This window comes from Poecilia formosa, unplaced genomic scaffold (assembly GCF_000485575.1).
Source record: "Poecilia formosa unplaced genomic scaffold, Poecilia_formosa-5.1.2 Scaffold68, whole genome shotgun sequence".
NCBI classification, from domain to species: Eukaryota; Metazoa; Chordata; class Actinopteri; order Cyprinodontiformes; family Poeciliidae; genus Poecilia; species Poecilia formosa.
In genome coordinates this window covers 1,944,994-1,972,630 of record NW_006800007.1, presented here as the reverse complement: position 1 = coordinate 1,972,630, position 27,637 = coordinate 1,944,994, and the positions used below count along the sequence as shown (strand labels likewise).

Below are 27,637 nucleotides of genomic sequence, written 5' to 3'. Positions count from 1 at the left end.
ATTTAAGCCAATTAGGTTATTGATTTGTTGTGAACACCTTAAACTGATCCGGAACGTGACAAAAAGAGATCCACTTATATTTCTTTGCATTGTAAATAAACAGCGCTTGCTCATCGCTAATGTTGCTTTATTGCATTGCACTTTAAAAACAAAAACTAAGCAAGTATTTAGATGCTTATTTCCATAAGCATCTAAATACTTATCAGTAACATTTAACACCTTACAGTGCCGCTTTAAAGTTCTGGGAAATAAAGGTATGTGCTCTTAAAAATAATTATCGCCGTATGCACATTTTATAAATATCATGTGTTTAAAAGAAAACAGAAAGGGTGCAAAAGACGGTAAGAGTCGCGCGAATACACGGCGTGGATTAAACGGGTACACTAATTAGTCCTGCCATGTTTCTCTGACAACCTTGTCTCTGTGGCAATGTAAAAGCACTTTAATCATTATTATTATTAAATATAGATATGGGGCTTCACTGTTGCGTCACAGATCACAGGTTCAGGCTACGAGATCTCACGCTGCAATGACGGCGCGAGCGAGAAACACAAAGGGACCTTTCAACAGGATGCCAGTAACAACAGGATGAAATAATTACCATTCCGGCGTTAGAAACATATTCAAAGGGAAGGCAGCCGGGTCTATAGAATGGATTTATTGTCCAAATTGCCCACGTTTGTGAATACAATTAAAGCATGTGATCTAAAAACTAGTGTGCAGCATGTAGGCCTACAGAAGCAAATGCATTGCTCTAGCGACCCGAATGCATCATGCTGGGAATGGTTCCCCATCCAGTGGCTGCTCTACAACCTCAGAGGGGGATTTGAACATGCAGGGGGAAGGAATTGGTGCATGTTCCCCTTCAGGGATGAAAGCAGTCCGTGCACGGCAAGGCTCGTCTCTTACCCTTGGAAGCATCCTTGTCTTCTTTAGCCTTCGCCACTTTTCCGCTCATAGATCCCAGTTTGGATGTGTAATTCCCGATTTAGGTAAAAATCGAAATCCCCCTATTTGCTGACCGTCCTCAGCGAAATCCTTCCCAGAGATAAGGGTTCTGTGAGGAGAGAAATGCCGATGAGAGTCACATTACTGTTTTGTTTTCCACAAGAGAACAGCAGCGTTTGGTGACAGACACATCATGAAGCCTGACAAAGGACAGTGGGGGGATGCAACCCAATTCAGTTCAATTAGGTATCAATGAAAACATCCAACTCTTGCTGCCCTCTGCACACACTCACATGTCACAAGACAAAAGGAGCAGCACAGTTTCATTAAACATCCGGAACCAGAACTGTGAGCATCTCCGTGCCTACCTTATCTCCTCCACGTTTTCTGCTACATCAATGCACATTGATGAAAGGAAGCGCTCCCACCACGAATCCTGTTATGTACCAAGAAAGAAAAAAACAAAAAAAATCACGACCTACTCTACTGTGACAAAGGACCAGGGCAGATAAAAAAAAAAAAGAAGAAGAATAAAAAGCTGCGAAATGGAGCGCAGCCTTTCTTCCCCCCAAGAGGTTCTGAAGTCAAAACAGTGAAGCACACCACCTAACAAACCCAGAGAGGAATGCCATCCAGCGCAGCTCCTGCCACCAGCTTTTTGTTTTTGGCGTCTGCCTCTGTTTTGCCTCAGTCCTGCTCTTCTGAACGCTCAGCAGGCACAATCAACAGGACACACAAAGTGAGAGCGCTCCGCCCGTTTCAGCGCCGATTCACGCAGCGGACATTGGGTTTTGGACCTCAGAATCACTGCTGGGATGTAAACGAGCTGTCCCATCCATAAAAGCGGTGTGTGTGTGTGTGTGTGAGCCGTGCTGTCGATGCGGTGAAGAATTACAGCAGGGGGTTGAGCTGCTGCTGCTGCTGCTGCTGCATGGCGCGCACCATCTTGCTGTTGCTCTCATTCAGTCGCCTCAGTGGCGGAGCATTGCGTTTTCCCATTCACATCCAGGCTGCGCGCATTCGCCAAACACTGGCTTTATTAAAGGCATAACTTACAATGCGAAGCAGTGACTCTGACTTATATTACGCAAAAACAGAAAGTAAATAATTTAAGAACTGTGTGTTACTGTTACCAGTTCCCACTGTGACACCTGTGTGACCTGACAGGTGCCTAAAGTTTGGAAATCGGGCCCAAGTAGGTGCAGCTCAGTAAACTAAAAAGGTATCACTTTGTGTAATTTAGATTCACTACATGCACAGTTGAAGCTTTTAATTAAAAACAATTTACAAAAATTACTGCAATACAGAAATATCAGCTTTCTCATATATTATCTAAGTGCCCCTCAGGGCCTCCTTTTTTTATTGCACCAATGTGTTGTGGCCTAAAGATAATTGGGAGTTCAGAAGCTCATTTCACTTTAATATCAGCCTTCGGCTTATTTGCATTGTTTGCCCTGGTGTCTGTCGTCTTCCTCTTGACTATACTCCATACGCGCTCTGTGGGATTTAGGCCAAGCAAATTTTCCGGTCAGCAAAGCACAGCGATAACCGAGTCATTAAACTTGGTAATGATGGTTTTGGTAATGTAGGCCGGTGCCAAGTTATGCTGGGAAATGAAATCTGTGCCTCCATGAAGGGAAGGATGAGGCAATCTAAAGTTTCCTGGTAGACAGCTGCTCAGATCACACACTTAATAAAATACAAACAAAACCAGCAGATGGCTTCTGAGATCGTCTCTGGTTTGTGAGTGTCACACACAAGGAATGAAATCCATGTCCGGGACACGTCTTGTTGCGGCTCTTGAACTGCAAGCTGACTCCGGGCTTTATAAATCTCCCCCAGCTTTTTCCTCTCAAGAGTGTGGTTAATCCATGTTGCTTCTCCCAATCAACTTTCCATTAATATGCTTGGATGCATCACTATTAATAGCCAGCATCTTTTATGGCTTATACTCCTCATGGAGGGTGTCAATCTGTAAATATGTGTATCAGTTTATTCACATTCACTTCCACCTGTACTTACTCTTAATGTTTGCTTATTTTCAAAGACAAATTTACACTGACACAGCAAGGTCATAAGGTCTGACTTCCCACTGTGAAATTTCACAAAATGCAATGATTTTAAAAAGCAAACTGGTAAAGAAATTGCAAGAGGCACACAAGTGAAGCTGAAAATGTTAAACACTGTAGGCAGACAAGGTGAAGGAGAAGTGGGATTAGAAACATAAAAAAAATAAAAGAAAGCGCATTACAAATGGATAGACTCAAAAAAAACTAATCATTTTTCCTTTCTGTAATGTCATTGGATACAGGGTTGTGGAAGCTCGATTAGGGTTTTGTATTTTGTTTTACAGCTAAATAGCAAAGAAGCAAACAAAAAACAATAAAACTGACCAAAGCATGTTGATCTGCAGGCGACAAACTAAATCTAAAATAAGTTATACAAAAAGTTTGCAGCAGCTATTTGACTATTTCTTACCATACTGCAATAATTGTTTGCTTTCTGTGACTAAATTGTGATTAAATTGTTTTATTCCCAGTAACATTTGATTTCGAAGGCTATGGATATTATAAAGTCCTTACCTTTACACTGCGGAGAAGCCTGTAAGCCGCAGCTGAACCTTCCTGTTAAAGTCTCCAGTTTCATACAGTAATGTCACCACATGGAAAGTTCACTCCGACTTGTCATTAGAGCTTCAATGTTGACGTCAGAACACAACTCACAGCAAAGTTTGAGCTTTGATCCAGAAGTCCAGTCCGATCCCAGCTGGATATTTGCAGAGGTGATGTGACATCTCCAGGTTGAGCAGGTCTGTGCTACTCTGTGGTGTACGAGGAAACAGACCTGTAGTTGGAAGGTTGCAAGATCTGTTATTTTTAGAAGAAACTTGAACCTCTTTGAGTTTTCTTGACATGCTCAGATGTTCTTCCATTTGTCTAAGGACACTCTGATGTGTTGTGAAGTAAAGTGCCTTTACCTGAAAAGGTCAGTGCAGATTTTACACAAAGATACTTTCTTTGGTCTCTGGATTAAAAGAATGACCTATGCTGAATTAAAAAAAATAATAATTTCAGAATTTAAGTTGCATTTGACTCGACCTGAGTTATAAAACAACAACAAAAAAGTTTTTTTCCCCTTGCATAAACACTGAAGTATTGCAGAGATCTGCCTCACAAGATGGACACTTGCACAAGCTACTGCATAAAATGCGAGGGTTAGAGAGAGTGTAAATGTCACTGGATTGTGTTCCCACTGTGTCCATGGCCTGTGACCTGTTTTGACCTTTCCAGCAGAGCTGCGTCCGTCCTCAGTCTGTTTAAAGCAAAGCCCAGAGGCATGTTTGATTCAGCAGTAGCAACCTCCTGACTCACACTCTGTCATACCCAGCCAGTCTCCACCCATGTCACAAAATAACTCTGAATCACTTGTTTTGAGCTGCTGATTGTGATATTTCAGCCAGATAACAATGACAACGCTTTCAGCTTATGTTATTCCACACACACGCACAAAGACAAGTCTGCCTGCTTGCAAAATTACAATTTTTATGTAACAGACAATGCCCTTCAAAATGATTAGCAATGTTAGAAAAATGTCTTAAATGTCTGATAAAGTTTTTAAATAATTTAGAGCTGTGTGTATGTTATACAAACTTAAAATAAAGGTTTTAAGTTTGTACAACTAAAAGGAAACTGGCAACAAGGTCTTATATAGAGGTGTCTGTGTAGGCAGATGTGTGGCTTTTCTAAATTATGAGATTGTTAACTCCAAAATCAAAACATAATTTCTCAAGAAAACAATTACCAACTTCAATCTCTAGGTCTGAAATTGTCTAGTCTTTCGATGTCAGTGGAAATAACTCAAATTATCTTCATCTTTAGTGTCGGAAATAACAACAAGGAAAAGCACTGCTCAACATTTTATAAGCAAAATACATTTCTGAACACATGAACAATGAGTGGATTAACTATTTTTCTCAGTGGGAAAGGGATGTTTTGAAGAAAGTTTAAAAGTTTCAAGGGATTCAGTGGAGATTTTAAAATCCTTAACTCCAGAATCTTTTATCAAACACAGCACTCTGAGCCAAACAGAAATTTATAGACATTTGTGAAAGAGGATGCAACTACTGAAAGAAAACCACAAAACCAATGGATGTAAACCAGACGTTTACGTTGTAAACTAGATTCATATTCTGATTCCTGTTTCTTTGTTTAGATTTTGTAGTTTGGTGTGACCTGTTTTCCCGTGGTTTGGTCTAATGAAGTGCAGACGTGTTGCCAATTCTGTATGAAACCAGTAAGATTTTAGATACATGAGAGGGACGTCAGAAAATAAAGATGTTAAAGAACTAAACCCACCAGAAGAACCTGAAGCTGGCTTATGATGCTGCTTTCTAATCACTTTATTTGACCCAATGAGAACACAGTATTATGTTCTTTTATGGTGTAAAACCCTGTGAAGCTTGACTTACAATCAAAAGCAGTGCAAAGAGAAGCCAAAATGAGTAATGTGGATAAACGTAAAGTTCTCTCTCAGGAGCAAGCTGTTGGTGGTTGGATTTTGGATATCACTGTTATCAGTTAGCTATCAAATTAAACAAAAAGCGCCCGCTTTATTCACACTCAGGCTGTCGCTGATGAGGTAATCAGGCTGCTTCTCCTGCAGGAGTGTGGCTAATGACAACAGTTTCCAGCTTTAATCAATGAGGTCAAGGGCTGCTTGGGGAATTAGTATCTGCTGGGAGGCAGAAATTAAAATGTTCCATAATCAATCGCCTCACGTTCAAATACAGCCAGAGTTACACAGTTTGCTACCTAAGGTGATGTTTGAGAATTAAAAAAAAAAGAACCTGAGTACATTCAGGAGGTGACTGAAGAAAGAGATTTCATAATCATCATCAATTTTATTAAAGTAGACTCATGTTAAATGTTATATTGAGATATGAGATTTGAAAACAACACTTAAAGTTGGCATTCACAAATATGCAAAGGTCATAAGCACAGACTGGGATAAAGTACTGCATGTGATGCTCACTTATTTATCATAAATCAACAATATCAGGTAATAATGTGCAAAACAACCAAATTCAAACTTGAAAAGAAAAATACAGTAAAGATGGCATACACGTCTGTGTATTTTAATATACAGGCGTTGACTTCATCAATATTATAGAAAATAATGTTTTACTATCTTAACATTTCAAAGGTCTGAAATTCACTTCAAACAATATGAAAGAGTCAGAAAATAAAAAAATATTACTGGTCAGAGTCAAAATGTAACTAATGCTGTCACATTTCTGTCCCATGTGTCAGAAAAGTGACAGCAGCTCCCAAGATCACATTTTTATAGCCGTCATGTCAGAACACCACATGAGCCACATCTGCAGCCTCTGACCCACATCAAGCTGCCACAATCCCACATGGCAGTGAATAATTACTACCTGAAGCGTGTTTATTAGTGTGACGACTCACCCATTTCTACCCAATTTGTCCAGTTCAATATGTTTTTTTTGTGTGTGTGTGTAAATTTGTGTTTCTGACATCAATCTAGAAAACAACAGAGCTTCGAGGGCACATTGTGACCAGGAGCGGTGGGAGCTCCACTTTTCATTAACGGTGGCTGAACATCACAAAGCCGCCAGCGGCTGTCAGCCTGGCTGCATCATCACAGCACCAAGAGTGGATCTGAGCTTTCATTTTTCATGAACTCACTGTGTAAATGTACCAATGAGAACACTATGAGGAGACATGAGCGTTGTTCGCTTGCATTAGATACAGTCAGCTTGTGCTGCCGTGTTTTCTAACATCCTAAAATTAGGAAGCGAATACTGATGGCTCACTGGCACACTAACCTTTGTCTGACAATGACTTAAACTAAATTAAAATTCACTAACTGACATCTTATTTTTTTATTAAGAAAAATACATTTAAATGAGTCACTGCTTTTACTTACAATACTAAACATCCATAACCCTGTAAGTTTATTCGTGTTTTACATTTTGCCACTTTAACTTTAAAACCACAGACTTTAACACATTTTGTTAACATATCATGTGACAGACCAACACAAAGCTACAATTTAGTGAAATGCAAGGAGATACATGGGTTTGATTTATATTATTTTGCCAATACAAATCTGAAAATATTGGTATGCATCTGTATTAAGTCCATTTTAACTCTTATACCCCTAAATAAATGTAACAAGTAAAAACTTCACATATGTTCAGGTCATCGTATGACCTTATGTCACAATGTGTAAATTTAAAGTAGAAACAAAAATAGTCAAATAAAAGTGTAGTTTGTGTATATTGTGTTCAGCCCCATGAATCTGCATTATTTGCTTTTACAGCAGCGATCCACATCCACTGAATGACGTTTTCACCAAAGCACGCACAGCTTTCATCAACAGGTTTTCCCTGCATTTAGCTGACTCCATTTTCTCTTTAACTTTGACATCTGTCCCTGTTCTTGCAGAAGCAAAGCAACTCCACAGCATGATGCTTCCAACTCAGTGCTCAAGTGATGTGCAGAGTTAGTTTATTGCCATATACAAACCAAATGGTTTGATGACCGGAGTACTTTTTTTGTGTTTCCTCTTCACATAGGACTCCTATTGGCTTTCTTTCAGCAGCAGCTTTCTGTCATTCTTCAATAATAAAGAAGTGGTAAGAATACTTTCACAAAGCAATAAATCTTTCTTGAGGTCAATAAAAAGTACTTCCTTTTATGTAAAAGGGCATTTGTGCGACAGGACATAGAATATGCAGCTTTAAAGTCAGAAATAAATCATTAATTCATGTAGCAAGCTATCTGAAATATCACATTAATGTCAATGATTCATCAAGAGGAGGGTGAAGTAGGCGTTTGCCTTGAGGGACTCTCTCATCCTCCATAGAGCTCCCTGTGGATATTACTGCACAACCTTAAAAGAGTAGAGTTGTGAGGAAGGCTCGATAGCGCAGTTCCACTTTTAGTTTTTGAGTATAAAATGATAAAACAATTACATTTTTAGTACTCCTCTCTGCCAAAATGTTCAGTTCGACATTCGATTTCAGTAAAAAGTGGAGGGTTTAAGTTTTCTAAAATGTCTTTGTTGGGAAACCAGACAGACTTGGTTTTGAATATTAATTTTGGAAGGACCCTGCGAAGAGGAAGGACATGTGAACAAAAATTTAATTTCTCTACATGTTCAGACTGAACTACAAACAAGAAATGTTGAATATGTATGTATTTTTTTTTACATTTTTCAAATGACCATTGTGATCACCACAGATATTCATTAATTTTCTTAATTCTCTTTAAATTGTCATTTTAAAGATGGAAACTTAATCTTTAATGTCTCTCTATTGATATCCTGGCTGGAAAAATCACAAAATGCTCTCAACTTTGCATCTGGTCAATTTTTATTTTAAACTTTGAATACTTTTTCCCCACCTAAGTTTCTTTAAAACAGAAAAATGCTCTTTTAAACATTATGTTACAATCATAGATTTTAAGTGACAATATTTGATCATTCATGAGAAAATGTAAGACAATAGAAGAAAAACTGTAGAAGGAACACAGATAGCCCGATTTAGCTCACAAAACAAACGCAGGATTTTGAGAAAGAAAAATACAGCTAAACTAAAATTAAATTAAATAAAACAATAATCCAGGAGTGTTAGAATGTTTTGTTTAATAGTTATTTGGGCTTTCTGGATACGTTTCAAAGATTTTCTTTGGAGTTCAGCTGCTTTTCTATCAACCAGCAACAAATATTTAAGAGCGAATCATAAGAGATGTGTGGGGTAAAGATAAAGAAGCCAAGAGATGCATCAGTCTTCCACTGGTTTTCCACTATTAGCTCTTTGAGAATCACCTGCTGGTTTTAAAATATCTTTTTTATATCTGTCAAACTGTTCCATTTCTGTACTTTTAAAAGTAGACTACCAGAGTAATTTAACATATCTCGATATTCTCAGCAATATAAACTCTGACTCAGCAGCTGCAGCAGGATATGCTGGATGACAGCTGGAGAACAGAACTCTACTCAGCCCTCTGCACAAGACGTCAATGGCAATAATTTCATTGCTAATAAAAAATGATAAAGCTTCAGAAGCTGAAAACAATGTTGTTTAGCCTCAGGTGCAGGAGGAAATCAACCAGACGAAGAAGTAAATCTTTATCTGGAACAACATGACAGTGACTCTAATGCTAAAAACCTGGCTGCCAAAGCCTTTCTGTAACCCTGAACCCAAGTCAAGTCAAGTTTATCTGCAAAACACGTTTCAGCAACAAGCCATTTCACCGTGCTTTCCTTGATAAAAACATAAGACAATGGTTTTTAATATCATGACTAATTAGGAAACATTTTGTCAATTGCCATCATCAAAATCCTCAAGCATAATCATCATCAACTATACAGCAAATATATTGATCAAAGGCAACTCTAAACAAACAGAGTTCTAAACTTGACTTAAGAGGGACTCAGGGTTTCAGCTGTTTTGCAGTTTTCTGGAAGTTTGTTCCAGATTTGAGTAGCATAAAAACTGAATATTGCTTCTCCATGTCTGGTTCTGATTCTGGAAATGCAGAGTAGACCAGAACCAGAAGACCTGCGAGGTCTGGAAAGTTGATATAATGACAACAGGTCAAGTATTAATGAGAACAGGAGCAGCAATAATCTGCAGCTGTTGCAGTAATCACAGTTTGACTAAAGATAAATGCATGGATGAGTTTCTCGAGATCTTGCTGGGACATTAGAAATGTTCTTCAGGTGATTGAAAGGCTGACTTTGTAACTGTCTTTATCTGTCTTTACATGTTCAGGTCCCAAGGTATCTGGGTAGCAGACAAATAAGTTTTAGTGAAGGTCCATAACAGTCAGCAAGAAAATGTAGATCCAGAGTGAGACTGTGCAAAATGTCACATTTTTAAAGAATGAAAAAAATGGAAACAGGAGAAAAGCAACAAAGCTCCCAAGAAGCTCAGAAAGATTTCACTCTCACAATGAGTTTCGTAATCATAAAAAAATAGTAATCAAGTTTTGCAGAACAATATCCAATATTAACGCTGGAAGGGACTAGCTAGAAACAACAATCTTACAATGAGAAATATTAAATTAAGATTTGCAGCCAGCACTTCCCGTTCATGCTATGTCAGCATTTGACAGGATCAATCAATCAATCAAGTTTATTTGTTTAGCACATTTCAGTAACAAGGTGTAAGGATTTGGTTTTTGTGTAGATTAGAGTCTCTGTGTTGTTGCATCTTCCCCTTGACTGTCTCCTGCCTTGTTTCCCCTGATTATCTCCCTGTGTATTTAATCCCACCTGTGTCGCCTGCTCCCCGTCAGATCCTCGCTGCAGTCATGTCTCGTCTCCTTGCCTTTGGTTCCTTGTGTTTTGGTTACAGTTGCTACCAGTATCTGGGCGCTTTGCCTTTTTGCTCACCTGTGCTGCCTGGATTTTGTACTTTTTGTTTGGACTTCTGTTTTCTTCGTTGTCATTATTAAACCATCATTTTCACCATAACCTGAGTCTACCGCATCATCCTCACCAACATCAAACCACAGTTCATGACACACTAAGGCAGTTCAAAGAGCTTTACATCATAAAAACACAAAAGCACAAAGACATAGAACACAGTTAACAATTGAAACATGACATTTTACCAAGTGCTTTCGTTACATATAAAAATGTTGGTTAGTGTTTCATTTATGATGGTTCAGAAGCAACTCTAAGCAGACGGGGTTTTACTCCAGATTTAAAGACACTCAGTGTTTCAGCTGTTTTACTGGATGAGTCTCCAAGACCATTGTTAAAATCATGCAGCATGGCAGCAAAGGATCCCAAACTAAACATAAAAACAACTTTCTAAGCTTAAATGAATAAATAAAATTCAGACAACACATTCTTGGGAAAGCAACTTAAAAAGTGCTTCACGTCTAAAACAGCTCAGTAAACTGACTTGAATTTGGCTGCATGCTTCAGATTTATGGTCATCAGACCAAAACAGTCAGCTTTTTTTGCTGGATGCCTTTTTTCTCTGCTCATCGTTTCTTTCTGTGCTCTGAGTTCACCTTAACCGGACGAGGCAGATGGCCGCTCATGCTGAGCCTGGCCCTGCCAGAGGGTGCTTCCTCTTAAAAGGAACCGTTTCCTACCTACTGATGCCAAACGCCGCTCAGGGAGAAGGAGATTTTCGGGTTTCTCCTGGTCTAATTTTAACCATGCAGCCATAAAATGGGGTGTGGTGTAGGTTATTGTATTGGTTTTGTACTGTGTAAATAATAAAAACAAAAATGTTAATTAAAAAACAAAACTATTTTCTTCTTATATTAAATCAGGTGTGATTTGTTAATGAGTTGATTTTAAAGGTTTGGAGCTGAAGGTGTGACATTTGTTCACCCTGGGACTGCTGTGTTCGAAAAGCAACTGTTCATCACAGCGTGACAATGCAAGTAATTAACAAGAATCCATCTTTTGCACCAGAGCATTTAGTTAATTAGACAAAATAGCCTGAGGGAAGGTGATAACGTATGTGCAGCCACTTTAAGCTGCAATCTTTTATTCCCTTTTAAAATAAGCCTTTTTTTTCTGACAGCAAAGTTAACATGTTAGTAATTTAAAGAGTTTGTTTTTATTTTACCGCCAAGTGAGATTTTGTAGATAGTCTTGTAATAATCTAGAGTAATAGAATTTCTAGAGATATTTCTCCAAACTGTGATATATTTTCCATTAGGCAGCTAAATCTTCAGTCACTGGTGTCAACTTAACTGCACTATAGGCAACGAAATTAAGACTGTCAGTAAATTATCACATTTTTACATTTTAACATGTTGAAACCCGAAACTCCAATTTATTTGTTATTTTAAATGATGGGCCAACACAAAGTAAATAAATTACTTTCTTAATTCTTTGCAAGCAAAAATTACTAACAATGCAGCTGTTCTGTGAAAAAAAAAAGTTTAAATAAATTGTAACATGAATAAGTATGTGCAAAAGTTTGAGGCGTATGATATATTTGCAAAGCACCAACTCAATGTCCTGTGTGTGGTGCAGTTTATCTGATCGTGAGTCATATCCACATCCATCCGGTTTTTCCAGAACAAAACATGACCCGTTTGTAGACGACAACACGTTCCTGGTGGAAAAACCCCCCCAAAAACAAATAAAACAGAGAAAAGTAAACCTTGGCAGCCTGAACTCCCCCACATCCCAAGAGATGCAACTCAGAAACAATCAATAGAGGAGAGCGAGCATCAGAGATTTCACTCTCTGCGAGGCCCTGACACAGACCTCCACCGCGGTGACTAATCTAATTGGAGTCGACGCAGACTCCCCGACTGCTAAAGAACAAGGGAAGACAGACATGTCTGGGAGATCTTCTTTAATCAATAAATATCCACAGATTACTTCATATTATCTTCTCCATTCATACATCCACTCTGTCTAAAATAAAAAAGTCAAGTCAGCATGCACGTTTCATGATTTATCATCAAATTACTGAGAATTTATTTATTTATTTTTTTCTGCTCTCAAGACAGAAAGCCCAGTCATTTAGAGGTCGTTGTCCTCACTGCTGTTAAACTGGGCTTAGACTGCGCGGAAAGTATGACATTATGAAGCCCACATGCTCTCCAATGAGGCTCAGCAACAGATTTACATTTAGAAATATGACTCAGGGAAGGCACCGCAGGGTTTGTTTTGACTGAGGCTGAACAGGAGACATCAGCTGCGGCGAAAGTCTGTTTATTTAAAGCTCTGAAAGTTTGGAAATCATGTCATAAACAAACATATTTACTACTACTGATCCCTGATGCTTGTCTTGTGTGGAGATTGAGAAGCTCTAGCATCAAGAAGACAGCGTTAATTACTCAAGCATGAATTATTTAGCCTCTAAACGATTGAGGGAAATAAAAATGCCCGCAGTCGATAGTTGTTGACACTTGAGAGGACTTTGGACTCCCTGTTGGGGGATTTCACAGTCAGTGATGGGTTTCATCTTATACACTAGACTAGAAAATGATACCACAGCTAAATCTTTAGCTGGCATGCTGAATCAGCATCCAAGGTCCCTGAATGCATCATTGTCTCGAGTATTGACTGGCCATATTGAATGATTGGTAGAGGCTGTGAGGACAACAGGTAGAAAGAAGAAAACATTAGACAGTTTGGGGTAAGTTCACATGATGTTCAGTTTGTGATGATTGCTTTAAATAATATAACATTATATCTTATTGTTAATGCCTTACATGCTGTTCTCTAAAATGGGCAAATAAATTAAGAATAGTGGAGGATAAACACTTTTGATCTCAGGAACGTCAGTTCTATGAAATGTGTTGGGTAATGACAGGAAATATCTCATCTGCCTTCAAAAAATGACCTTGGAATAACAGCAGCAGGGATGGGTATGTAACGCCAGGTCAACAGGTCTGGGGTATATTTAGGGGAAGGTCCATTTAAAGCTCTGAAGGTGAACAGAAAGATTTGAAACTCAGACATGCAGTGATCTGAATGTGTCCAGTTGTTGTGAAAGAAAGACATTTACAACCAGCCTGAGAGCAGGAATTTGGCCTAGTGGAGTTGAATTTGTCCCAACAATCAAATTACATTTTTAACTAAGTTTTCACATTTACATTAAAAAATATTTTAATTTACAATGTATTTTAATAAAAATGTCCGCACAATAAACAGATGACGACTTTTGCGGTCTGTCAGTTTCCATTCATGCATTTTACACAGCTGTAAGAACTACTGTCGTCATTAACTTTTTGGACTTGCATTGTTCATCACTGAACTGATGTTTCTGTGGAGGTTTTTCTGTCAAATCGTCTTGTTGCCATCTGATGGTCACTCATCCCGAACCAGGTTCTGCTGAGTTTTCCTTCTATTAAAACAACAAGGTTCCTCTCCACTTTCACACGTTTGCTCAATGTGAACGATGAGAGCAAGTTACAGACCTGATTGTCTGCGTGTCAGTTTGGCTGAATTTAGTTAAATTATGTGAACCATAAACTGAAAGCATGAAAGACAACAGTATATCCTGAACTTCACTGATTTAGTTCAGTTATCCAAAAAGGAGTGAGACTTAATGTTTCTGCAGTGAACCTCATCTGACAAGTGATGAGGCGCCACCTTGTGGTAAATCCTTCAAAGTACATTTTTTAAATTCCTCCCTGGCTTGGCTTTACGGCACTAGAGATGTTTAAATTCTAGGTTTTTCTAAAGAGATGGCAGCATTTACATTTCATTCACATTTCCTTGTGAGAATATAAACATTCAATGAAAAAAAACAACATTGAAAAAACATATATATTTTTAAATAAAGTCCTACTCAGTTCATGCCTGAACCTCAATTAAGTTATATTAATTTAATACAAAACTGTTTTTTCTTCCATAATGGTCACCACTATTCAAATATGTCACCACAGTAATATACGCAGTACAAAAACTAACACAAATAATAATAGAAACACTTAATTATTATTGCCAACAAGCTTTTTCATGCCCATTATATTCGTTTCTTAAAACTTGTGAGCATGAAGAAAACGCGAAGAAGTGGGGTGGCTTCTTTCAGATATGTCACACCCCATCCAAATCATATATTAGTGACAAATATGTAGAGCAATTTGTAAAACCGTGCTATATTTATCCGTTATTTTTCATTATTTATGCAGATCTTTTTTCTCTAAACGATATTGAGGCATTTTACTTTGTGGTCCAGCAGTTCAGGATAAACCATAAAGAAAAAATGAAGGAAACAAAGGGTTAATCTGCCTCCATAAGCAAAGAGAAATCATGACAGAGTTTCACAAGATCCCTGCAACCTTTTCAGTTTCTGTAACAGTAATCACTCTCCCTGCCCTGACTGACTTGTAGCTCCACATTGTTTCATTGTCATTATTTGTCAGCAAACACACTTGATACAAAGTGGGGAAAACTGTCATTTTTCGTTGACATGGATGTCAACGAAAAGGCAGATTGTTTTTCTTTTTCTCTGAACAAGCAGCCATCAAATTGTGAGGGCAAGTGTGCAAACACAGAGTTGTACTTTGGAGCTATGGCCCAAAGTGTTTCTGTTGGATTTACGCTAAAAGTTAGGATGGCACGAGCTTTTCTGTCTTTGCTGCTTTTGGACTTTCACCTTGGCTCCGCAGGTATTAAAAAGCTTTCTGTATATATTTTTTTTACAGTGGTGATAAGAAGACTCAGTCTGTGTATTGTGTTTTATATCTAGCCCCAAACACTCTGCTCCTCTCTGAGAAGACAGCCGACAGCTTCCTCAGGAGACACAAACGTGAGAACACTGGGATGTTCGAGGAGTTCCTGCAGGGAAACTTAGAAAGAGAATGTATGGAAGAGAAATGTAACCTGGAAGAAGCCAGGGAGATATTTGAGAACGATGAAAAGACTGTGAGTATTTATCCGTTGTATTTGGAACAAATTCTCATAGTTTGTGGCCATGGTCATGACTTACTCTGTGTTTTAGATGGCATTTTGGTCAAGATATGCAGGTAAGGGATCTTTTCAGTCGGATATTTTAGGTAGAAGAAAGCGCTTATTTCAGGACAACGTGGATGACGAAGAGTTAAAATCCTGTGTTTGACTTTCTTCAGATGGCAATCAGTGTGAGTCCAGCCCATGTCTGAACCAGGGGTCATGCAAAGACCATATGGGCTACTACATCTGCACATGTGTGTCTGGCTTCACTGGCACCAACTGTGAGATCGGTCAGTGCATTTTTCTTTAGCTGGACTCAAGTTTGGTTTTTTTTGTTTGTTTTTTTGTTTTACCTAAGAAAATTAGATTTTTCTCTGGCATACAACCCAAATTTGTTTACAGCATGGCATCAGTGTCAAAAAAATTATCTTGTTTCTAAATTGTTTCTAAATTGAATCAGTGACTCAGATTGAGCATCATCCTGGTTTTAGGTGACAGTATTGGATTGTTTGTCTTTCTCAATGCTCTGAAAACAACGACTGAATGATCTGTGAGCTGCGGTCAAACTGAAAATGTTTCGTTTCTTTTGCAGCATGAAAGGTAGCAAAATAATATTTTTTAATTGCAAAAACAAACGTGTGATGACAGACATACAACGTGTGGTTCGTCACAAACGCAGATGAGACCCAATGTGGCCTAAATAATGTGATAAATGCCACATTTTATAAGTAGTTCATATCACCCTGACCACATTAGTCCATGATGAAACATGTTGGTGGCAGGATCAAGCTGGTCGGTGTTGCTAAATGAAAGGTAACTTCATTATAAAATCTGATTAAAAACAAAGCTATCTTTTAAATTCCTAAAATTGTTCTTTTACAAAGTATTTATTGTTGGGAGTTTATAAAAAAAAATAAATGCTATACTTCTCAGAGAATTTTAAAGGTCAGGTCTTTGAAGTCGTGTCAAAGGAGAAGCTTGATCCCGGTTCTGTTTTTTATTTTTTTTTTCTTGTCTACACAGTCTTACAAAAAAGATGCGATGTAAACAATGGAGACTGCAAGCACTTCTGTGGCACGATAGGAACCTTTGGGGCAAAATGCTTCTGCGCGACAGGATACGAGTTGATGTCGGATGGGGTCAGCTGTGAAGCAACAGGTTTGGATTTAAAATATCAAGAAAAAGTAGAATTGGTTCTTATTAAAACCTCTTTTCCTTTTTTTTACCAGTTGAATTCCCCTGTGGGAAAACTGGACTAACCGTTGCGAAGCCAGTCGTCAGGTCTTTCTACAACCCCGGGCTTCCAGACCATCTGAACGCCACGTCTCCTACCAACACGACGCCCACAGCAGCAGCAGCCAGCACCACAGAGCCAGATCTGGATTCGTATGACTATGATGACTTTGGTCAGAATCAGTCTCTTAGTGATGTGCTTTCAGGGGAATCCAATCACTCTGAAAACACCTCTGCGGAGTCACAAACACCTTTCAAACGTATAGTTGGTGGGAGGTCAGTCGCTCCAGGAGAGATTCCCTGGCAGGTACTGTTTAGACGCACAGATATCAGGAACATTGTGGCATCCTGCACAGCATTCTGTTTCTGCCCCCCAGTCTGTTCATCAGTTTTATTTTTCCAGGTCGGACTGATAGCGAAACCCAGTGGTCGGTTATTCTGTGGGGGCTCCATCCTCTCGGAGCGCTGGGTCATTACTGCTGCTCATTGTCTGAGGGAGGCGGCCGGATCCTTCTCGGTCAGAGTGGGTAAGAATCACAGACGACACACTGAGCTGCTACTTAAAGCTAAACATCTGCAACCACACAGCCGTTTCCATTTCATTCCCTTCCCTGATAAATACATTTTTTCAATTTTAAATGGGATTTTCTGGTGTGAGACTCTTTGCAACAAAATCATTTATTTAGTGGCTTTTTTTCCCAGGTGGGCAGAAATTGGGCGGAACAAATTAATTTCTTCTATTTATTGCTGTCAAATGTGCTTCCTATAATATGACCACAAATAATACGACAATAAGGTCGAGGTTACCCACAAACGGTGGTTAATTTGCATGGAGCTTAATTCATATCAAATCTCTCTGCCAACAGGGGAACATAACACTGAAATCACGGAGGGCCGAGAGAAAGACTACGAGGTGTTGGAGGAACAACCACACCCACGCTACAACGCAACCTTAGACATATACAACCACGACATTGCCTTGCTCTACCTCAAAGAGCCCATCAGCTTCTCAGCAACAGTCCGGCCGATCTGCATCGGGCCCATGGCTTTCATCGAGGACTTGGTGAAGCAACCCTCCCCGGCTACGGTGAGCGGCTGGGGCCGCACTCGCTTCATGGGGATCACGTCCAACATTCTGCAGAAGGTCGAGGTTCCCCTCGTAGATCAGACTGAGTGTAAGAAAAGCAGTAACGAAAGGATCACTCCTGTCATGTTCTGCGCCGGATTCTACGACGTGGCCAAAGATGCCTGCCAGGGCGACAGCGGAGGTCCTCACGCAAAAAGCTACCGAGACACTTGGTTCCTGACGGGGATTGTGAGTTGGGGGGAGGAATGTGCAAAAGAAGGGAAGTACGGCGTGTACACCCGGGTTTCTGTTTACTACAGCTGGATAAAGTACGCGATGAGTGTAACTAAACGCAGGCTGGCTATGGATGTGGAATACCCAGACTCATGACTGTGCATGGATGTTGATGTACAGCACAGGCCACATTATTGGCACATCAATTAGCAAATCACCTTAAAATAAATCAATCTTGCATTACAGTAGCATAGGATGACACTGAAAAAAAAATGGAAGAATCCAACCTAAATTTCTTTCAGTGAGACAAAAGTACAAGACGAACCATTTTCATAACTTTGCTGTTAATACCATACAAAAAAAAAATCTTTGTGCAATACGAAAAGCACTTAAGTCGTATCCTAAAATGTTTTTGGATTCTTTTTTATACTCTCTCTTTACATCATGTGTCTAACTCGAGTCCTCAACTTCTAATGTCCTGCATCGTTTTGAATCCAAAGGCTGGGTTACAAGCAGACCTTGGAAGGACCTGATTGGTGAACAGGATGGTGGTCGTCAAGGTGTGGAGTTTGACCTCTATGCTTTAATATTCTACAGTCCTCTCTTTAGGTCACATCTCAGGGTTTGTAGCAGATTCTGGACTGAGACGGTCTCACAACAGAAGGTCAATCACTTCTGTTGTGTGTTTTGGAGTAAGGACTCAATAATGATGCTTCTTAAAGCAGTTTGTGATGCCAATGCCATGAACTCTAAAGGGTTCCCCCAGAATTTGGATGAAAAAGAGGCCCAGTGCATTACAGATCCTCCACCGTACTTTATAACTGTAATTGTCATTCGCTTCACTCCACACCAGGGATCTGCTACAGAAGAAACTATTTACAAAACTTTTAACATTTTTCTTTATTTGAAAATGTCGTTTCTTTAATAATAGTTTTTATTAGATATTTAAAATATCTCATATTACATTTGCAGCCCTGACTGAGCCTTATTTACCTTTATGAAGCCATAACTGGCTCTTTGGAGTGTAAAAGTTGCAGATCCTTGTCGTACACCCATCTGAAGTGTTTGTTGCCAAAAGTTCAAAAATAAACATGTTTCCAATTAAAGTTTACATTCATAACAGTGAGAAAGGGAAGTTTGTTTTTTTCTGTCTGTCCCAATCAACCAGTTGAGTTCGTGGCCTCAAGGCGTTTTTTTTTTTTCTACAGTTCTCTAACATCTATAAGGACAAAAACATGAGGAAGATTTAGAATAAATAAACTGCGATAACTAAATATATTCTTTATACAATAGCAACGCAGCAAGAGCATCAAACAGAAGCCAGCAGCCAACTGAACCTTTCAAGGCCAAAGCTTCAGATACTTTACAATTTAAAAAACATCCAGGATAGATTTATTATTTACATGTTTTTTTTCTGAAACAAGAATACAGACATATTAGTTTACATTCACTGTGTTAACAATGAAATTCGGCTACCCTAAAAACTGTTATTGCAGTGTATATGCTAATATTATTAGATTACTTTTAAAAGAACCAAAGACATTTTAAAAAAACAAAATTAAATCAAATGTCCAACTGCCATGCATTTTCAGTATAAAAACAAAATGTTCAGCAACAAGCATATGTTACATGGCTCAGCAGGATTCAAGCAACTTTTTTGCCTTCTGTAGCGACATCTGTGCAAATTGTGCAGCATTTTGGATAAAAAAAAAAAAAAAGGAAAACCATCTTGATATTGTCACATCACTTATGCATAGCTTCTTTGAACATATGGAGGTGTGATTTCCTTAGGGACTGAACAGATACTTCACAATATAACAGGAAAATAAAGAAATTACCTTTTGAGGAGGTGTGAGGTGTGCAGCAGTCACTGCCACTTTCTGGACCCGTTTCCATTTCAACAACAGCCTATTGCAGCCACTCAATTTGATGTGGTAAATCGTATAAGTCTGTAATCAATATTTAATTAAGTGTTCAACACAAAGCATATAAATTTCACGTTGGCTCTAAGGCATCCCTTTTGACGGGGAAGGAAAGAGTTACTGAGCTATAATGCTGAGAGAGGATTCATTTTTCTTCTGTTGATTGAGCACAGCATCGTTTTCTCTCCATCCTTCTTGTCTGTGCTGTGAATGACAGTCACCTCTCAGGAAATCTTCAGTAAGATGACAGCATCTTGCGCTCGGCTGCCCTCCAAGGAACACGTTACCTCCGGTCTCTATCGTGCTAATCAATGTCTTACAATATCATCCTTCAAGTGCCAACTGCTGCCGTCCATGCAGGGGGGTAATGTCTCCCCTGCATTCCCAATCCCTCAAATATTTAGGGGTAAACAAAGAAGCACAGCATAACGGAAACACAGTGAAAGAGGTAAAGCAGCAAGCAAAGAGCACATTCAGTAGAGAGCAGGTGGATTTGGAGTTACAGGCCAAAGATCAACAAAGTTTATGGCTGGAATACCTAAAAATGTTGAAAGAATGAAAAAAAATAAATCACAGTGAGCTTTTACATTGGTTTTCAAATGGGATAAGTACATTTAAAACACACTTTTATGACAAAAAAAAAGTTTAAAATATTTGAAAGCATTTCTACTTCGATACGTTTTGCTAAGGTTTGCTAAGTCTCCAAGTTACAAACTCCCAGACAACATTTCACTCTATTTCCTCCTCTTAACTTTACAAATCGGCAAACAGATCTTCACTTTATGAACTCACATTACTCTCTCCGCTTTCCCTTTGGGTGGTCATTGTGTCATGCAGTGACTCCAGCCTTTGGCATTAAACCATAGCATCATCCATCTTCAGCAACTTTTAACTGCATTCTTAATTTGTTTTTGCTTTACTTTCATAGTTCTCAATTTGAGAGAATATCTGTCATGAGCTACAAGCCTAAATGCAGCAATAATGATAAATGGCCTTGAAACATAACAAAGCCACCTCTTTAAAGTGCCTGATGATGTCTTGTGAGGTCAGTTAGAACCAAGAAAAAGTACATAGAAAGACTTTAAAAGAGCAGGAATAAAAAGGCAATAAGGCATGGCACGTTTTGGCATTTAAACTCTTAACTGCACAGAAGAGTGGCAACATGAGGAAAAAAATAATGTTTTACACAGACATGAACATGAAATTCATTAAAAGTTTTTTAAAAAAGGATGCAATTTGTAAAACAGTTTAAGGATTAAATCCTGGCTTTCATCCTTTTGAAACAAAGCAGAAAGACAAGCTCTTAGAGCCAACCTCAAGTATTTGCTGGGAAACACTGAGTCCACAGTTTGTGAAATGAGACACTGCTGCAGTGGCAAACTCACATGCTGACTGCATATGCTGCAGAGGAAGCGCCTCAAAAAGAGGGAAGAACATGAGCCAGGTCAGCCGTTGATTGTCCAGTAGGGCTTTAACTTCTCCTGTGGCTTTGAGGTGATCGCTGCAGTGATCCTCATCATCAGAAAACGTCCGTTCAGGAGGTCGAAAACAGAAACCGAGGGAGGAAATCGGCTCACTTGACTCTGCCTCTTCTTTTAAAGAACTGAAGTGTGCTGAAGGAAGCAGCCTCTAAGAGGAGAGGAGATATTGGCAGCCTCAGCTATGAGACAGCGGTGACTCAGTCTGCTCTGCTCATCATCCAGCATGAGATTCATCCTCTGTTCTGTGTTCTCTATGGGGAGCTCAGCTTTCTCACCTTTAGGTTCCCGGGGTCTGCAAGAATAAAGCGCAGGTTTTGTAAAGAAGAAATCAAAATAAAATGGTAACCATGACTAAGCAGATAAAGTCTCTTTACCTCCCAGTCTGGGAGAGCGCTCGTGGCTGCTGCTTCCTATAATGAGCTGCAGGCTGGCAGCTGCTATGAAGCCCTCCTGCTGCCGACTCAGATTTTTCACAAGCCTTTCCACCACCATGATGAATGGGGGAATTGTTTTGAGAAATAGGATGAATGAACATACAGTGCATTTTGTGTAGTTTCATTGTTTTTAGAGGCTTTTTAAGCCTCGTTTATTGAACATTCCAGTGAGGCTCACCAGCGCCCCCTGTTGTCTTCACATTGTAGATGGATGACATCTCCACGTTTGATGATGACGCTGCCTGGTCCGTTTTGGGGACAGTCAGCCATAGCTCTGTACTTGCCTTGGGTCTAAAACAGATTTTTAAAAAGTTAGTGACACACACAAAAAAAACACTAATTCAGCAGAAAAATGTATGGTTTCAAAACATACAAGAGGCACATGGTAACGGGACGTGCAGCACAGATTCACAGTTCAGATGTTGACTGGATGACTATTATTTGTGCACTCTATAAATCTGGCATTTATTGAAGAATGGCTACAAAAACGCTGTTGTTTAAAAAAAATAGAGATAAAACTTTCAGTAGTGAATAAAGAAAACATCTGGAAGTAGGTGCTGGGGTTGAAAATGTCATTTTTGGCCTACAAAAACATTTTGTTTGGTGAAAAAGTGAAGCACATCTCCCTGAATACATCTCCATGGTGAAATGTGATTGTTAGTTTTTCCTGCAATATTTACATCAAATTTCTGCAGAGAATGACACTAAAAGTACCAGTATACTGGTACTTTTACAACAAAGTACCAGTATACTGGTACTTTGTTGAAATTATGTGGAATCTATGTGCCTTTTGCATCATTTCCATCCCACAGAAAAAAAGGTCTGTCCTCTTTTTGCTAAATTTGATGTTTATCTTTCAATTAAATCAGAAGAAATACAGATAAAATGTTGTTTCTTAAAAGAATGACAGCAAATTTTCTAGAGCAGATATTTATCTAAAATCCTAAGTTAATTTTTTTTTTTCAAAGAAATCTTTTGACATTTGTGGTGCTAAACAAATTTAATGTGACTGACCAGGGAGTGGAAATGGCATTTTAGGATGAAAAGGTTGCAGATGCCTGTACTACTGCATGGTTTAGAGTAGCCTAGCCAAAGTCCAAACCCTAATCCTACTTAAAGCCTGAATGAACTTAAATTGTCTTGCAACGAAGAATGGGAAAATCTCTAAATTTCCAGATGTGATACCATACATTGCTGCAAAAAGTTGTTCAAATGCACATGACTTTTAAGTATTTTGTTTGTAAAAACAAAAACTTTAAAAGCCATGCATCATGTATATGCTATATTGCATTTGTCTATCACATCAGGGGAGCAAATACCTTTGCAAGACAATGTAAGCAGGAATTTACTGGGTTTTTTTTTTTTGTTGTTGTTGTTGTTCCCTTACTATTTTGACCATTTTTTTCTCCTCCGTCTCAGATGGGAGGAAGGCGTCCGGATCTCCAGGCCACTCCTCCAGACCCTCGCAGATGTCTACCGAGTGATGAGCTCCGGGCCAACCTGGAGACAGACGTTCTGCTAAAGCTTCTTAAAAACGCCTATTGTTTCTGCAGTGCACCATAACCAGCACCATGTAGATACTTAGTAACTATGTTGACATTAAAACTTACTGGGACATTAAAAAGAATGTAGAATCAAAAGCTAATCTCAGTAGCTTTTTCCCACAAAGTCCTCGATGTACCTGGTTCTTCAGGTCAAAGTACACCTGAACTGCTGGGGATGAAAAGTCAAATATCTAAATTAGTTTACGACGGCGGGGCAAATCAGCGCTGCAGCAGGGTGCAAAGCAAATATGTTGGGCATCAGCTCCTCTAAAATTGATTTCTATGATTTTGTTACTAAGTATCTACTTGATTATAAAACATGAATGTTGCAGCAGAGGCATTTCACTCACTCCGACGGTTCGGCTGGTGTTTAGGGGAGTGAGACTGGGGCTCTGGGCTGCTCCTCCCCGACTCAGTGTCCTCTGAGCTCACCGACGCCCTCTGCTGTTTGCTGTGAAAACAAGCAAATAAAAAAAAAACACCAACAGTTTTACATCGCAGTCATGCTCAGGATAAATATCTTCCTCAGGGGTTAGCTTTATAATAGATAATTGTCAATAACAGCTCTGTCCTCATGTTTTTCACACAGCCACAACCAAATATGCACCAGCCAGGTTACACAGAGCCCAGACAGCCATTTGTAAGCCTCCCAGTTCAACGCAGGAAGCAAAATTTACAGAACTTTAACAGAGTGATCCCTCAGGAGTCACGTGTTCACAACAGCTGAGATCTGGTCTCGATTTATAGGGATCCAAATTTAAGGAATTGATTGTCTTCTTTATTAACTACTTGGTTAATAAATCGATCGATCTTCAACACTGCAAAAACAAACAAAAAAAAAACTTACCAAGTATTATTATCTAGTTTATAGTGAAAATATCTTAGTGCATTTGAAATAAGATAAAACTAACATTTCAGCAAGAAATAGGAGCTTGTTTTAAGTTGTTAATGTCGATGAAAAGTTNCTTGTCTACACAGTCTTACAAAAAAGATGCGATGTAAACAATGGAGACTGCAAGCACTTCTGTGGCACGATAGGAACCTTTGGGGCAAAATGCTTCTGCGCGACAGGATACGAGTTGATGTCGGATGGGGTCAGCTGTGAAGCAACAGGTTTGGATTTAAAATATCAAGAAAAAGTAGAATTGGTTCTTATTAAAACCTCTTTTCCTTTTTTTTACCAGTTGAATTCCCCTGTGGGAAAACTGGACTAACCGTTGCGAAGCCAGTCGTCAGGTCTTTCTACAACCCCGGGCTTCCAGACCATCTGAACGCCACGTCTCCTACCAACACGACGCCCACAGCAGCAGCAGCCAGCACCACAGAGCCAGATCTGGATTCGTATGACTATGATGACTTTGGTCAGAATCAGTCTCTTAGTGATGTGCTTTCAGGGGAATCCAATCACTCTGAAAACACCTCTGCGGAGTCACAAACACCTTTCAAACGTATAGTTGGTGGGAGGTCAGTCGCTCCAGGAGAGATTCCCTGGCAGGTACTGTTTAGACGCACAGATATCAGGAACATTGTGGCATCCTGCACAGCATTCTGTTTCTGCCCCCCAGTCTGTTCATCAGTTTTATTTTTCCAGGTCGGACTGATAGCGAAACCCAGTGGTCGGTTATTCTGTGGGGGCTCCATCCTCTCGGAGCGCTGGGTCATTACTGCTGCTCATTGTCTGAGGGAGGCGGCCGGATCCTTCTCGGTCAGAGTGGGTAAGAATCACAGACGACACACTGAGCTGCTACTTAAAGCTAAACATCTGCAACCACACAGCCGTTTCCATTTCATTCCCTTCCCTGATAAATACATTTTTTCAATTTTAAATGGGATTTTCTGGTGTGAGACTCTTTGCAACAAAATCATTTATTTAGTGGCTTTTTTTCCCAGGTGGGCAGAAATTGGGCGGAACAAATTAATTTCTTCTATTTATTGCTGTCAAATGTGCTTCCTATAATATGACCACAAATAATACGACAATAAGGTCGAGGTTACCCACAAACGGTGGTTAATTTGCATGGAGCTTAATTCATATCAAATCTCTCTGCCAACAGGGGAACATAACACTGAAATCACGGAGGGCCGAGAGAAAGACTACGAGGTGTTGGAGGAACAACCACACCCACGCTACAACGCAACCTTAGACATATACAACCACGACATTGCCTTGCTCTACCTCAAAGAGCCCATCAGCTTCTCAGCAACAGTCCGGCCGATCTGCATCGGGCCCATGGCTTTCATCGAGGACTTGGTGAAGCAACCCTCCCCGGCTACGGTGAGCGGCTGGGGCCGCACTCGCTTCATGGGGATCACGTCCAACATTCTGCAGAAGGTCGAGGTTCCCCTCGTAGATCAGACTGAGTGTAAGAAAAGCAGTAACGAAAGGATCACTCCTGTCATGTTCTGCGCCGGATTCTACGACGTGGCCAAAGATGCCTGCCAGGGCGACAGCGGAGGTCCTCACGCAAAAAGCTACCGAGACACTTGGTTCCTGACGGGGATTGTGAGTTGGGGGGAGGAATGTGCAAAAGAAGGGAAGTACGGCGTGTACACCCGGGTTTCTGTTTACTACAGCTGGATAAAGTACGCGATGAGTGTAACTAAACGCAGGCTGGCTATGGATGTGGAATACCCAGACTCATGACTGTGCATGGATGTTGATGTACAGCACAGGCCACATTATTGGCACATCAATTAGCAAATCACCTTAAAATAAATCAATCTTGCATTACAGTAGCATAGGATGACACTGAAAAAAAAATGGAAGAATCCAACCTAAATTTCTTTCAGTGAGACAAAAGTACAAGACGAACCATTTTCATAACTTTGCTGTTAATACCATACAAAAAAAAAATCTTTGTGCAATACGAAAAGCACTTAAGTCGTATCCTAAAATGTTTTTGGATTCTTTTTTATACTCTCTCTTTACATCATGTGTCTAACTCGAGTCCTCAACTTCTAATGTCCTGCATCGTTTTGAATCCAAAGGCTGGGTTACAAGCAGACCTTGGAAGGACCTGATTGGTGAACAGGATGGTGGTCGTCAAGGTGTGGAGTTTGACCTCTATGCTTTAATATTCTACAGTCCTCTCTTTAGGTCACATCTCAGGGTTTGTAGCAGATTCTGGACTGAGACGGTCTCACAACAGAAGGTCAATCACTTCTGTTGTGTGTTTTGGAGTAAGGACTCAATAATGATGCTTCTTAAAGCAGTTTGTGATGCCAATGCCATGAACTCTAAAGGGTTCCCCCAGAATTTGGATGAAAAAGAGGCCCAGTGCATTACAGATCCTCCACCGTACTTTATAACTGTAATTGTCATTCGCTTCACTCCACACCAGGGATCTGCTACAGAAGAAACTATTTACAAAACTTTTAACATTTTTCTTTATTTGAAAATGTCGTTTCTTTAATAATAGTTTTTATTAGATATTTAAAATATCTCATATTACATTTGCAGCCCTGACTGAGCCTTATTTACCTTTATGAAGCCATAACTGGCTCTTTGGAGTGTAAAAGTTGCAGATCCTTGTCGTACACCCATCTGAAGTGTTTGTTGCCAAAAGTTCAAAAATAAACATGTTTCCAATTAAAGTTTACATTCATAACAGTGAGAAAGGGAAGTTTGTTTTTTTCTGTCTGTCCCAATCAACCAGTTGAGTTCGTGGCCTCAAGGCGTTTTTTTTTTTTCTACAGTTCTCTAACATCTATAAGGACAAAAACATGAGGAAGATTTAGAATAAATAAACTGCGATAACTAAATATATTCTTTATACAATAGCAACGCAGCAAGAGCATCAAACAGAAGCCAGCAGCCAACTGAACCTTTCAAGGCCAAAGCTTCAGATACTTTACAATTTAAAAAACATCCAGGATAGATTTATTATTTACATGTTTTTTTTCTGAAACAAGAATACAGACATATTAGTTTACATTCACTGTGTTAACAATGAAATTCGGCTACCCTAAAAACTGTTATTGCAGTGTATATGCTAATATTATTAGATTACTTTTAAAAGAACCAAAGACATTTTAAAAAAACAAAATTAAATCAAATGTCCAACTGCCATGCATTTTCAGTATAAAAACAAAATGTTCAGCAACAAGCATATGTTACATGGCTCAGCAGGATTCAAGCAACTTTTTTGCCTTCTGTAGCGACATCTGTGCAAATTGTGCAGCATTTTGGATAAAAAAAAAAAAAAAGGAAAACCATCTTGATATTGTCACATCACTTATGCATAGCTTCTTTGAACATATGGAGGTGTGATTTCCTTAGGGACTGAACAGATACTTCACAATATAACAGGAAAATAAAGAAATTACCTTTTGAGGAGGTGTGAGGTGTGCAGCAGTC

At 39.4% G+C, this 27,637-nt stretch overlaps 2 protein-coding genes across 7 annotated transcripts in view; one reads left to right on the top strand and one right to left on the bottom strand.

The window, feature by feature from the left end:
* fgf13a (fibroblast growth factor 13a) overlaps positions 1 to 3,759 on the bottom strand; it is a 100,273-nt gene extending 96,514 nt beyond the window's left edge. For 2 of the 6 annotated variants that reach the window (XM_016672944.1, XM_016672948.1), the window contains exons 1-2: positions 1,317 to 1,924; positions 910 to 1,057 (exon numbers count right to left, since the gene is read on the bottom strand). In XM_016672944.1, the coding sequence (XP_016528430.1) occupies positions 910 to 958 (49 nt within the window). In that variant the 5' untranslated portion in view covers positions 959 to 1,057; positions 1,317 to 1,924. Of the gene's footprint in view, positions 1 to 909; positions 1,058 to 1,316; positions 1,925 to 3,530 lie in introns of those variants that run through there. The other 4 variants (XM_016672945.1, XM_007555126.2, XM_016672946.1 and 1 more) reach the window with 4 other exon arrangements.
* Positions 3,760 to 14,893: 11,134 nt separating this feature from the next.
* f9a (coagulation factor IXa) lies at positions 14,894 to 27,471 on the top strand. The gene is made up of 12 exons (XM_016672935.1): positions 14,894 to 15,083; positions 15,164 to 15,339; positions 15,416 to 15,440; positions 15,543 to 15,656; positions 16,390 to 16,524; positions 16,596 to 16,906; positions 17,003 to 17,126; positions 17,466 to 18,052; positions 24,243 to 24,393; positions 24,465 to 24,775; positions 24,872 to 24,995; positions 25,335 to 27,471. Exons 1-12 carry the CDS (start codon positions 14,987 to 14,989, stop codon positions 25,922 to 25,924), a joined length of 2,745 nt encoding a protein of 914 aa, XP_016528421.1. The 5' UTR covers positions 14,894 to 14,986; the 3' UTR covers positions 25,925 to 27,471.
* Positions 27,472 to 27,637: the final 166 nt, after the last annotated feature.